At 34.0% G+C, this 14,044-nt stretch overlaps 1 protein-coding gene across 1 annotated transcript in view; it reads right to left on the bottom strand.

Annotated features, from left to right (window-relative positions):
- Positions 1–5,003: 5,003 nt before the first annotated feature.
- Positions 5,004–14,044, bottom strand: part of LOC139984541 (NLR family CARD domain-containing protein 4-like) — a 313,255-nt gene continuing 304,214 nt past the window's right edge. The window contains exons 6-8 of the mRNA XM_071998473.1: positions 12,507–12,565; positions 6,678–6,710; positions 5,004–5,018 (exon numbers count right to left, since the gene is read on the bottom strand). Of these exons, the coding sequence (XP_071854574.1) occupies positions 5,004–5,018; positions 6,678–6,710; positions 12,507–12,565 (107 nt within the window). The remainder of the gene's footprint in view (positions 5,019–6,677; positions 6,711–12,506; positions 12,566–14,044) is intronic.

Here is a 14,044-nt window from a genome sequence, read left to right on the forward strand (position 1 = left end):
TCTGGCCTTGATCGAGTTGATCGTAACAACAGTGTGTAAAATATTCTGAAATAATTTGCGATCATAAAACCTATGATCAAATATTTCGAGTGAATTTTTGAACTACTATTGGTATCAGCCATGACTAAACTACAAGACCTACGATATATACAAGTACGATCATTGATTTCAAGCTTCAGTACACTAAATGTTCATATTGTCATTATCTTGTTCGAATTATGATTGAATGACGTAACAGACTCGTCACTTGATTGTCTTTTATCGGCTGTATTGGAACTTAAGGGATGATACATATGTAAAGTATACATGAATATAAAAGTCTAGCTCGCGTAGTAATAAGATAAAGGAGAGTACAATAGAAAGCCAATCATTATCTTTAAATTAACTGTAGTAGAAAAGTACAAAATATTAATATTATATTACGTAATATACACGTCATCGTAAACCATACCACATATTATGTTTACAGTAGGCTTTAAAATCCATAGATTACAGAAAGAACAGTGGAAAATAAACAAAGGAAAAAGCAAAAGCAAAAAAAAGCGCAAAGCACCCCCACCCCTACAAAAACAAATAAAAACAATTAAAAAATTGAAAATAAAACTGGTAGCTGTAAGTGAATGTAAATGTTGAATAAACTGTCATTACTAGTAACAACAAACGGTAACAGGAAATATTTAAGCTAAATAGGGAAAAAATACAAAGTAAATGACTTCATGTTAACTGGAAATGTCTTGAAGTTCGATATACACCAAAACGTCCTCCATTTTATTTTTCTTCAGAAGGACAAGTTCGATAGAACAGATCAATTTTAGTGTAACATGCAATCTGCTGATCTATGATATATATCATAGTGTCGCCAACACATTTGATGTATTATCTATAAGATATCTTTATGAAAAAACGCAAACAGTAAAAAAAACTATTTTTTTTAACGATTACGAAGTTAATAAAACTATACGTATAAGTTTCATGTAAATGTCGAAATACAAAAGTAAGCATTGAAGGTTAAATGATTTGACTGAGATCTTACATTGGTAGATTACACAACCAGCTTCACAATTGGTTATTCTCTGTAAAAGATATACAATTTTCTCTGTAAAAGACAAACAACGTTAATCCTCACTCCCACCCTAAGGTTCACGAATTCCAAAGTGATTATTCTGATCCGTCTTGAACGTTGAAAATGTTACATAAAAATATGACAAATGGGTTTCCTAACTTGAAGTAAGTTAGGTGGGATTAATCGATTGGGATGTTCAATTAAGAATGACTTTATTAGCTGGGAGGAGGCCTTGGCTCTGGTGATGGGTAGGATTAGGAATTCGGTGGACAGAGTGCTTGTGTCCGAAAGGTACAGCACAGTCACCGGGTGGTCTCTAATTTAGGTTGATTCTCCCGGGGAGGGTGATACCAAGTCTTGAGGTCAAGCTCTCCGCCGTCTTTCTCTGTTTTGTTTCTTGATATTTTTCTGCTTCCAAATGTTGAAGGTATCTGTCTGTCTTTATGCCTACCGTATTCTATCCACTTTCATATATTTTAATGGTTCCTCCTACATTTTTTCCTACCTGCAGGGGCTGCATTCTGTCCATCTCGGACAGGATTACATCCCCTACCTATATTATATCTAGTGTTTTCACATAAAATCGGAAATGAACGACATAGAAGAAAGGTAAAGCATCTCGACATAGCCTAACAAGACTGAAAAAAAAGCAAAATATGAACTGATAATAGTTGTTGAATGAGTAAAGATATCATAATGAATAATTAATAATATTAATACATATTCAAATTTAAAACAAAATTGTCACGTACATTTTATTTTGACCACAAATTTGTGTATTTTTGGTCAACTTGTAATTTCCAGAATCTTAGGTCAACTCGGCATTTCTATTATCTGGTGGTACCGTAAAGAGTGGTTTAACGATTGACTATACATTCATTTAAAAAAACAGAAACATTAAAGAACTGAGACAAGAATAACACTCATTGCCTCTGATTTCAGAACTATTTGGTGTTACCATTACGTAACATCAGTATTGTATTACAATTAAGTAACATCAGTATGGTTGTACCATTAAGTAACATCAGTATGGTATTACCATTAAGTAACATCAGTAAGGTTGTACCATTACGTAACGTCAGTATGGTATTACCATTAAGTAACATCAGTATGGTATTACCATTACGTAACATCAGTATGTTATTACCATTATGTAATATCAGTATGGTATTACCATTACGAAACATCAGTCTGGTAAAACCATTACGTAACATCAATATGGAATTACCATGACATTACATCAGTTGAACTCTTACTGCGTAGTATATTCTGAGAAAATGCAGCAAAAATATCATAAATTACATTACAATGTGACATCTGATAGTCCGTTTAGTGCAGCATGCGAGAACAATTACACATTCACTACTTTATTTATCACTTGTTAATCCATTTAATGTAACAATGAATTATACATTCACTATATTATATATCAGTAGTTGATCCGTTTAATGTAACAAGGAATTATACATTCATTATAGTATGTATCAGTAGTTGATCCGTCTAATATAACAAGGAATGACACATTCGATATATTATTTAGCTTTAGTTAATCATTGCAAATTCATAACTTGATCATGACCTACATTCACTATGATATTACGCAATGACATTTAATATTTATGTTAAAGAACATGATTACACATTCTCTGTCTATATAACAGCAGTAAATCCGTTCCATATGTCACGTGATTGAACAATCGCTAGATGAAGAAGTAGCAGTTAATGCGTTCTATACGTCACGTGTCTACAACAAATAATGAGTTCAGCAGAAATGGAAGGCAAGGTCCTCTCAAGATTTATTTTAATGTTATTTGAAACGAAAAGACAAGCATCGTTGATAATTAATATCTACTTCTAAAATATGATAAGTAATCAGAAAGTAAAACACGGTTTACCAATGATAAATGATGAGTTGAACACAAAGATTGGGGGACGTTGGTTGTTCTCATACGCGTTAGATCGACAACTTAACCAAATGGCCCGGTCGTTCTGCAAACCACCTGATTGAAGATGGCAGACGTTGGATTAATATTATTAAGTATTGTGAACCTCATAATGTGTAGAATCTTGGAGGAGGTCATCGGGCCAACATGGCTTAGACTATTGATTGGTTAACTAAATAAAACAGTCTGCTATGGAATCTCCAGAGACATTACTGAGAAGAATGTCAGTCTATCTGCTCTCTCTGTCTTTCCACCCCCTCCCCTCTCTCCCTTTCTTTGTCTAACTGTCTCTCCACCTCTCTGTCTCCCTCTCTCTGGAGAGTACACGTTAGACGGTCTGCTGTTCCTCGTGGAGATAACTCTAGTTCAAATATGTAACCTAGAAAGAAACAAATTATTACTGTTCAAAGTGTTGTCACCTCGACAAACTGTTGCAGTTAATGAAGGGTTGACACAAAACAACATATATCACCTGCTACACATACTAACGGAGATCCCTGCAACACATAATAACAGGCATCACCTGCTACACATACTAACGGAGATCTATGCTACACATAATAACAGGCATCACCTGCTACATAGACTGAATGAGATCCATGCTACACATAGTAACAGGCATCACCTGCTACACATACTAACGGAGATCCCTGCAACACATACTAACAGGCATCACCTGCTACATAGACTGAAGGAGATCCATGCTACACATAATAACAGGCATCACCTGCTACACATACAAACGGAAATCCATGCTACATAATAACAGGCACCACCTGCTACATAGACTGGAAGCCACTCAGCGGTGTTATGTTGTTCATATCAAATTAAAAGTAACAGTAACATTTAGGACTGCACAGAGGAGTCATCATGAATTTAGCATCATAGGGAATATTCTAGAAATTTAACTTATTATAAGGTGAATTTACTGAAAACATGATTAGCTATGGGAGGAGAACTAAAACCCAATTTGTTTTATTTAACTATAACAAATTACACAATACTTCTGCCTAATGTCACCATTTAATTCATTCTCACACTTAATCTTACCTACTCAAATACTCTTCCATATAGCGGCAACATAATACTAGTGATTTATTATTACTATGCTCGCACTGTCTATTATACAATAAAGTAGAATCAGATTAGTCGAATGTTTACAGGAAAACACATTATTTTAGCCTCTTCATTTTAATGTATCAATTCTAGCTTTTTGTTCTATTAAGTCATATTAAGGCGTCATAACTACATTAGCTGGATACGGTCCAGACAGACACAAGCAGCAAATAATTTGATACGATTAGTCATCATTACGATCTATCGCTAGACCATCATGACATTAGTGTTATCATGCATAAATTAGCTCCCTTTATCTACTAGGTTCTCTCTAAATATAATTATGAAATATAACACCATTAGTTTTGCTATCAGTCAATTACTGAATTTACTGTTAAGAATAATTGCCAAAGTACATGAGTAGTTACTCAGGATGAATAGCTTAAGATCCATGATAAGATCATTAAAACTATTAAAACTATTATTGTTCATATTAGTTCACTTTGAAGTCATTCTTAGCTCGATATTATAAGCAATATACAAACACCAGCTTGTTTGCAATTCAAGAGGCAAGCGATCCGTGGTATAACATTCCATTTACTCAACAGACGTAGGCGGACATGTGGTTATAAACATGTAATGTACACAACATGTAATTTTCAAAGTTTGATAGTAAATTATCAGCAGTTAACACGAACTCTCAGACAATTCCACTTATATATGTATATTTTATTTACGTTGATCTTGAAGATTTGACGAGCTTTGTTGTCAACTGCCATCCATTGATGACCTCCATATTCATGTTGTATATGACTAACTGTAAGGCTGTCTCACGAAGATGAGCTGTTGTTTACTTATGGAATATAACTTAGTTTGAGACAAACTGAAAATGAAATATTCGACAATCTTACTTTTTCATCCGTATCATCTTCTGATGAACTCTAGGCTATGTAACCCTGCAAGAAAGAGAAACAAATAATCATACATAACTTAATAAAACAAAGGTCCTCCTTATTACAGTGCGCTATATCCCTTAGCTAGTCCTCCACGTACATCGAAAATACTGAAAACAAAACGACTCAAATATTTATTAGGAGCATTGGACACTCATGTATAACGCACTCACAACATGATATAGTTACTAACAATTAAAAGATTGGACCAAATTCATGTATTGCGATTTTCCGTTTCCTCCAAATACAAATAACCAAATGAGTAAAGTTGCAGACATGCGCAAACTTCTTCAATGACGTCGAGCATATTTAACGCACGGTAAAGTAATCTCAAATTGATGGGAATGTTAGATATAAACAGGGCCTCCTTATTGTTAATTTGTTAGAATTTTGAAACTCATGGTAGTTACTTTTGTTGTTGCTGGATATAAATTTAAAAAAAAGGATTATCACATCACTGGTTACTTCCGGTTAACAATCAATTATGTGACCAGAAAAGTAAAGTCATCTAGCAGGCTAGTGACAGTGCCTACCCCGAACTAAACTTTAAATTATGCTGATATGTATGTTGTATAAATCCATGAGAGAAGGACGGAGATTTCACATTGTCATAAATAGGCAGGTAGCTAAAATGGGGTAAAGAGATGGAATAATGAGAAGTTTGACGTACTTTTGCTTGAAACGAGATATCAATATAGTTGAAACTGTCGCACATTGTTGAAAATACAAAACTGAATCACGTTTGGTGTCACGTGTTCCAAATTATTTGACAAATATAGTTGTTTTAACTGCTCATTTTCGCCCTATTACTTTGATTTTAAAATGGACATGAATCTAACTGTCCCCATATGAGTTGCAGAAATAAGGAAAACGATAAAAGGTTTGTGTATTTATATTATCATATCTCTATTCTTAAAGAAATGAATGAATGTCTCGTAAAACACGAATCCCTACTTTATATTTCTTACTGTGTGGTTAGTTTCTCTGTGCAGTAGCAGTATAGCGATTCTCAATTAATAACGACAGCAATCCGGACATTGAAGGGTGAAAATGGCAGTTGTATATGACAATATTTTAAACGTTTTTGACGGTGTAATGTTCGACATCCAATAGTAATTTGCTTCCTTATCCATAAACATGAAAATAGCTACAAGTCTAGGTAATTAATCAATATTGTTCCTGCATCGCCGTGGTTACACCTTACAGTTATATCTAAGATGTCTATATAAGCAATATATCAAGATGTATTACAACTATTAAACGATGAGTGACTTCTAAAACTCGGCCAAAGAAAGTTGGTGGACCAAAGACGTCCATGCAGAGGGATGGGCTAGCTTAAATGTTCATCCAACTTTGGGTAACATTGTCTAGTTTTAGACATTTTTAGACAATCTACCTAAACCTTGTAGTATTTCAAAGTCTATCCGTTTCTTTGTGTGCGGAAGGAAGATTACTTAGGCAGTATCTAAACTTGACATTGAGAACAGTGCTATCAGCATTACGTGATAAAAAATCCCTGTTCGATACACATCAATTATAAATCTTTTCTGCATAAAAATATTCAACGTGTAACAGTCTTTGGTCTTATTTCTTTTTTCCAAAGTAATTGACACTTCCTGCCTGTTACTTATTAAAAGGAACATGAATCTATGTCTCCCTTACCTCTTCTGGTAGATTACCATTGGTTTTACAGGCCTGAAAGGAAGAGAAAGTTTATTATCATGAGATTTTGACATATGATTCAGGACAATATATGATAAGGCAAAGCAAATAATGTATAAGTAAAAGTGATATATGCTCACAAATATCGCAGTAAACTATTCCTGGCAGGTAAACGTACATCTGTTTTGAGCACACTAAAGTCAATATAGGAGACAGACTCGTCACTGTAAGATGCACGGACTTAATAATATGAATACACACATCAGCTTTATAGGGTAGACAACATTAGTTTTAATCCCGTTATCAAACACTGAGTGACGCCATTAAATACTGAGTGACGTCATAATGATGAACTTCTCACTGAGATGATCAGATTGATACAATGGGCGAGAGGATGACGAGAAGGAAAAGAGGGCAGTATTTAAAGATAAAATTAATTATACGATCCTCGTGTTTGAATCGATGGAATGTACAAGCAATGTATAATCTGGAAAATACCATGAAGCAGTATTTTGGTTACTCTCTCTACCCCCCCCCCCTCCCACCCCACCCCATCTTATATGATCTGTTGCTATCGTATACCGTAGGCAATCCTTGAATGATACCCATGAAAGTTTGGGAGATGCAGTTGAAAGATAAAATCTCGAAGAACATTAACAAGGAAAGATAACGATAGTTTAAATAGATAAGAGATCTGTGTAGATCTGTTGTTGATAGATCTTTAATGAAATATCTTGGAATTATATAAACACTTCAATAGTTTATTTCTTCCATATTTGCCATGTCACGTGCGTATTGATATTTGAAGTTTGTAAATAATTATTTCATGAATAAATACTTCTATCCTTGCTTTGATCCATTAGTCAATAGAAACATTGCAGTGGAAACGCAGTACACAATTATTTTTTCAATAAAACATACATATACATTATACACTACATAAACTATTCAACCCATAACATTATACATATATCAACAGGAAAACGCATTGTAAAACGGTCAACGTATGTTATTTCATATTAGGCTATTCAAACTTTGCCACACTTTTTGTTCCATCTTAGGCAAATTTAGATCAGGAAGGGTTCACGGTTTGTTAATTTGGAAATTAGCAGTTTGTTATTGTAACCATAACGCTCTGTATATTTCTCAGAGCAGACCACAGAAATTGTGTGAGTTCTGTATTGCATTATCTCTGTACTGACTGGACTCGGACTTGGTTTGGGTTGCTCATATATATAGAACTCTGTTCGATCTCGAGAGTACCATACTTTGACCAAGTAGTCTCGGACTCGGCTCGGAATCAGGAAAAATTGACTCAACTTCATCTGAGTGTTTCTTATACTATAAGATACATACATACTAGTTCTGATGGAAAGAGTACAAATAACAATAGGAACCAGGGGTGAGGATACAGGGCCAGGATGTTGCATTATAGTATCGTCAGCGCGTAAATATAATTATGAAGATACAATAGTTATTTTATCAGGTGGTATTTGTTTACAAAAGTCAACCACGTAACCAGTTACTTTGAACACACCGCCCCTTCCGCTGTCTGGCCCAGGCTCCTTCAAGAACCTTATGTATACACAGTAGTTATTCAAAACAAGAAATAATGTAAATATTTTAAACCATTCTTATAATATATAATATTTCCACTATTTACAAATAGCCTTCAATTTTCTTTCATTTTATCAATAAACGTTTCACCTCTTCCTTCATTTATATTCATTGCCAAAATGTCCAGCATTTGTACTCTGGAAATCGATGAGTCTGATGTTAACAAGCAATTTTGTTTATATATGCACCCCAAACACAAATGATAGGTAATGAAACCAGTTTCTGATATGTTTTTAAAACCATGCAAAGAACAAAGTTACATCGCGCAGCTTTGCATCGGTCACCATCCGTTACATTACCAGTTCGTCCTCTTTTCTGACCTATACTACAGGTATTTAATGTCCTATACACATTAGTGTACGTGGAACCGTCGCAGGAACATTTATCTTGATAAATTTGAGTTAACAATTGAGTAAGATGGAACTTAGAAGAAAGAGTAGCAAAAGTGGACTTTTACAATTTCTGTATTTTGTGCTGTTATTGCCAAAATCTGCTGGTATGTAAACCTGACTGTGAAAGGAATGAGAAGGACATGAAACATAATGTTACTTCAGTCCACCAGGGAAGATTAAAGTAAGATTTTTAACAAATATGCAAGGACAGCTACAGTTACCTGCAGGGTCGGCTAAACGGACTGTTCTTACGACTGTTGTATGTGTCATGATGAACATTTGCCGCGACATTAAAAGATCATAAACAAGAACGGTGCAACATGGTTGACAACATTCTACGGTTTCATATTTAATGAACCGATCGAGACAGTGAAGTTAAAGTGGGATATATTCAGTACATTCCTTTAGGTGAAGAAAATATTTGATTAAGATATTTGTTAATGTCATTCATGTTAACTACTGCTAAGTTTGTTTCAGAAGATTAATACCAATGTTTCACGAGGATGTATAGTGGTATGTTGGAAACATTAAGCAGCCTCGTTCAATTATTTTGTTTCAAGATCATACACGCTACTAGTATTCTGCTAAATGTTGAAATGATATGCTCGGTTGCTTATTATCATACTAATGCTCAGGATTTACTTATAGAATGTTATTACAAAAATATATTTTAAAGATATGTTTTTCTGTTCACATCCAGAATTTTATCAGTTTGTTTCTACGTTTGAAATAACGTAATACAAAAGTTTACGTTAGTTGCTCCTGTGTTATTTGGCGCCCTCAACTCTCCACCAAATCCTAGACACTATGATAGGCAGTGAATAAGGCTGGAAGGCCCAGGTGTGGCAACATAATATACTTAACAATTGAAGATAGTTAAAATCTATAAGCCGATGACAAATTATGAATATTTAAATCAGATTACCAGTTACCGACTATACCGTAGTTGGAAAAACTACACTCCAACCTGTTCCCAACCACGGATCCTTAAATATCGTCTAATGTATGTATGTTTGTGTCTGTTCAAAACATGAGGTATTTAATACGAATATGTGTCTTATATTCATATTTTATCCAGTGATTGCATATGTTTTGGTTACCATGGTAACCGTACAACAAAACAACAAAGCGGGTTAGTAGAGCTGCACATACTACTACAGAGTTTCTTTCTCATTTCTAATTTATTCCCATTTAACACGAATGCAATCATCACTACCCCCTCCTTCCCTCCCTCTAAAAAAAAAAATGAAAAACAAGAACGATTATTAGATCAGAACACTTGCAATGTCATATACAAATGACAAAGATCATGGCAAGCATTACCATTCAGAAGAATATACTAGAGTTTATTGGTTTCAAATAAAAACCAGACCCGTCCTTTCATTATATCTAAGCCTGCTGGACCCGTAGACTTATGTCAGTCACTTATAGACTAATATGGATAAATAATAATTTAAGCAAGTGATCCTGAAGAATGTTAAGGAATACAGTTAATTTATTAGCAAGATTTAATTCCAAAGGACGAATATCATAATGGATATATTTGTGTTGTTTCTTCTACAAACTGCTGGTAACAAACTTGGCCGTAAAAGGAAAGATAAGGACCTTGAAAACAAAATGTTACTTTATTTCACCAAAATCACACCAAGTTAGATGATAGTAAACATGGATTTTAATGGAATGGAAACAAACAATTAAAACATGACAATTGATTTATGGGACACACTATTGTCTGAATTTGATAAAACGATAAATAACTCACTAGTAAGCAGCAGTCATTGGTTGTAACAAATAACTACATATCTTAATTAGTTACAGGGCTATCCAGTTATATTTAAACATTATGTGGATTGGTCAAAGATATAACCTATTACGTAACATGAAGCTTTATTTAATTTTATTAAGTTGAACACTACGAAAGTATAGAAACTAAGTTAACATACATTATTGTTGAGTCAAATTTCCCATACATCTGTTCCTATTACTAAATTCCAAGTGTACCCCATCACCATTCTGTGCATTTGACTACTTGCAAAATACCATAGAAATAGTTAAATTTAATTTGATTGGCCTATTACTTTATCAAGACCAAAAATGTAGAGTAATATATCTATTAGTGCTAAAATCAGGCATGGAAGACCTACGTCTCACACCCCCCAAAAAAACTAAAAACATATCAATGTCCGTGTCGATTTAAAACCAGGGAGCTGGTACAGTAAGATACAGGGTCAGTTAAATGGTCTGTTACAACAAAATTGCAATAGTATCTCACCTTTAATCTCACTGATAATTATTGCGTACGTACGTATTATTACTACTTACGTACGTTCTACTTTTTTTTTAACCATGTCCTATCTAGAGCTTCATACTTTCACAACCCTTAAAAATTATAAAACGGTATATGTCTCAAATGATTGATATATACGTAACAAACATTTCAAAAAATAAACCTTTTATATGTATCTTTACAATATTTGTAATACTATCTCACTGATAATCTCACTGATATGGAAGTTGTACGAGTGTTTCAATATAAAACAAATCATTGGACGGGCTGAATAAGATTCATGAAAACAATGCTCGCATATCAGGACCCTCATACCCCCACCCCCCACCCACCCCCAACCCGTTCTAATCTCTCAATTTTCTCTTCTTTCTTACACGGCGATCTGAATTCCGCTTCTCTCTAAATATCGCAAAAGATTACGTTGCATCTTTACAAACTGAAACTACTAGAATTTAGTATCCGTCACTCATTGCTGTATGTGTACATGTATAGTGACGGCTGTCTCGAAATGAGTTTTATAAAACACAATAAGAGTGATTTTGTCCATATACTTTAATCTAACTGAACTATTCGAATATTCTCTATTAGTGTACAAAGATACAGTATTGAAGTATACAGCTAGAGTCCCAGTTTGTCATGCTTTGTACGAAGTGTATATTATTTCAGACATTTCTGCTTTGAAAATATATTATATCACATTTAGATGAAGAAATAACGGGGATAATATGGAGGGAAAATGTTTCCGATTGAAGACCTCAAGTTGTTCAATTTAACGTTAGTTTCGTTGTTCAATTATCTATTATTTTAATATCTAATTAATATAAAAAAATGACCTTGTTGCCTTATTCAAAGTTGATTTAGCAGTGGTAGTAGAAACTAAAGAAAAGTATAATCCCAATTATATAAGTCTTTCTTAAAGGATTATATTTCATCTCTTTGAGGGTGAAATGTGAACCACGTAACTAACTTTAAAACTGTGGTATCATTCAACAATCGATTAGTCTGTAAATAATTTCATTGTGTTATCTTTTCAGTAGATATATAGTAGATAAATACTCATAAATATTTACTACTTTTTGAGGAAGGTTTTTTTCTTCAATGTTAGCAAACATATTAATACAATCCTGATTTAATGAAAACTTAGCATGTGTGTCTCGTTTCTGCAAGCCAGTATTGTGCCTTTATACATACATGTGAGAGAATATCTTGAGTAGTAAAGCAAATTTGTGGTTGGGTAATAAGGGACACACAGGGTGACATTCAGGTAGAAAAGGCAACAATAATACAAGAAATCTTACCAAGGTTTGGGAGCAGGAGCAAGAAGATGTCTGAAAATTTATGTTGTTTTAAGTTCTTTCTATTTATCACAATCTAATTCAAATGCTACCATCAACTAAGTGCATTTCACCAATTATGTTGTCACTAGTTTTTATTTTATATTTACTGGTAAAGTAATACAGAGGGTAGCTTAGCTCAAATAAGCTGACCAGAATGCATTATGAGCAACTGTTAGAAAGGTGTACAATCTCTTACCTGCCATAGACCGGTCTGTAGATTCAGGCGACGAAAACTACCAGGTTTATAGTTCCATACTGATGAATAAAATGAACGAAATTGATGATATTGCAAGTGCAATTTAAATCTCTCTCTTGGTTTTTTTTTTGGGGGGGGGGTATGGGGGGTGGAATGAAATATTAAACATTAAATTCACCGGATTTATGTTGGCCCTCGATGATACCCTCATATCAGCTGATAAATCAATCTGGTTGATTCCTTAAGTTTAATCTTATCAGTTTACTATCATTAATATCTCAGTAATATATCTGATCAGTTTACAATCCTTATATCTCATTAAGATTACCGATCAGTTTACTATCATTATCATCTCGGTTCTATACCTGATCAGTTTACAACCATTATCCTCTTAGTTACATAACCAATCAGGTTAGAATTGTTGTCATCTCATTAGCAGAACTGATAAGTTGTACACCTATCCTACATAACACATGTGAAACAACTCAAATAGGAGTGAATATTGAACTAAATTAAGAAAACAAATCCTGATAGTCGAGTATTCGATGCTCAGATCAAGAATAATCATCCATGAGACGATGAACTGATCAGAGAACACTCAACATCAGTGACGTCATCACAGATCATGAAAGCCAATAATTTAAATGTTGATAATAGAATAAATACTATTTGGATTTATGGAGATACAATCCTAGACAACTTATCGTCATAATCATGTGATCACATTTCCAATGTCCTGAGAGTATGTCAGTTGTGTAATCTAAGGTTAATATTTCCTGTTTTCAGTCACTTTCTTAGGTATGTTTGTTTTCAACTGCATTAAGATTAAATACATCAATCTCTCTACTAGTACCTTACCTTATATGGAGGAGGAAGGTATGTATAATCTAACATTGTGTTTTTTCTGACTTGACATGCACAATTGTGACATTGAATAATAACGCTGTCCAAATTTCTGTGAAGTTTGAAGAAACCTAAATTAAAGTCTGTTATCAACAGAATTATAAATTGAGACACACCACACTTACGTGTAAACACATATTAATGAAGATACCATATCAATATAAATTACGTCTTGTGTCGTGGTTTGTCTTTCAGATCATCAATAAGGCCGTGACAAAACCTACAACACGAACTAAACAGAAAAATCAGCAGCAATTGTATAACAATTACAATAAGTGTTGAATTGAAATAGAACAGACCATTGTAACGTCCCTTTGTTTCTGTTTGTTTACTTCTTCTGATTACGGTATTTGAATGCGAGCCTAGGCTATCGCAGCCGATCTTACAAAAGATATCATAAATGCAGTGCGCACTATATTAATAACCGGCCGTTTTACCGGTCCAGAACTCTCACCTGCTATAATTAAAAGCAGGTCCCTAGTTTCACGGTTTTGATTCAGTAACAATTCTGAGGACGATATGACAAATGTTCATTTCCACTTAACTCAAGAAACACGTATCTAGTTTGAAAAACCACAATAACTTCTTTTCATCATAGACTACCATGGACTGCAGCATAGGTGCATCCGTAGCAG

The sequence above is a fragment of the Apostichopus japonicus genome, chromosome 17 (genome assembly GCF_037975245.1).
Source record: "Apostichopus japonicus isolate 1M-3 chromosome 17, ASM3797524v1, whole genome shotgun sequence".
Lineage (NCBI taxonomy): Eukaryota > Metazoa > Echinodermata > Holothuroidea > Aspidochirotida > Stichopodidae > Apostichopus > Apostichopus japonicus.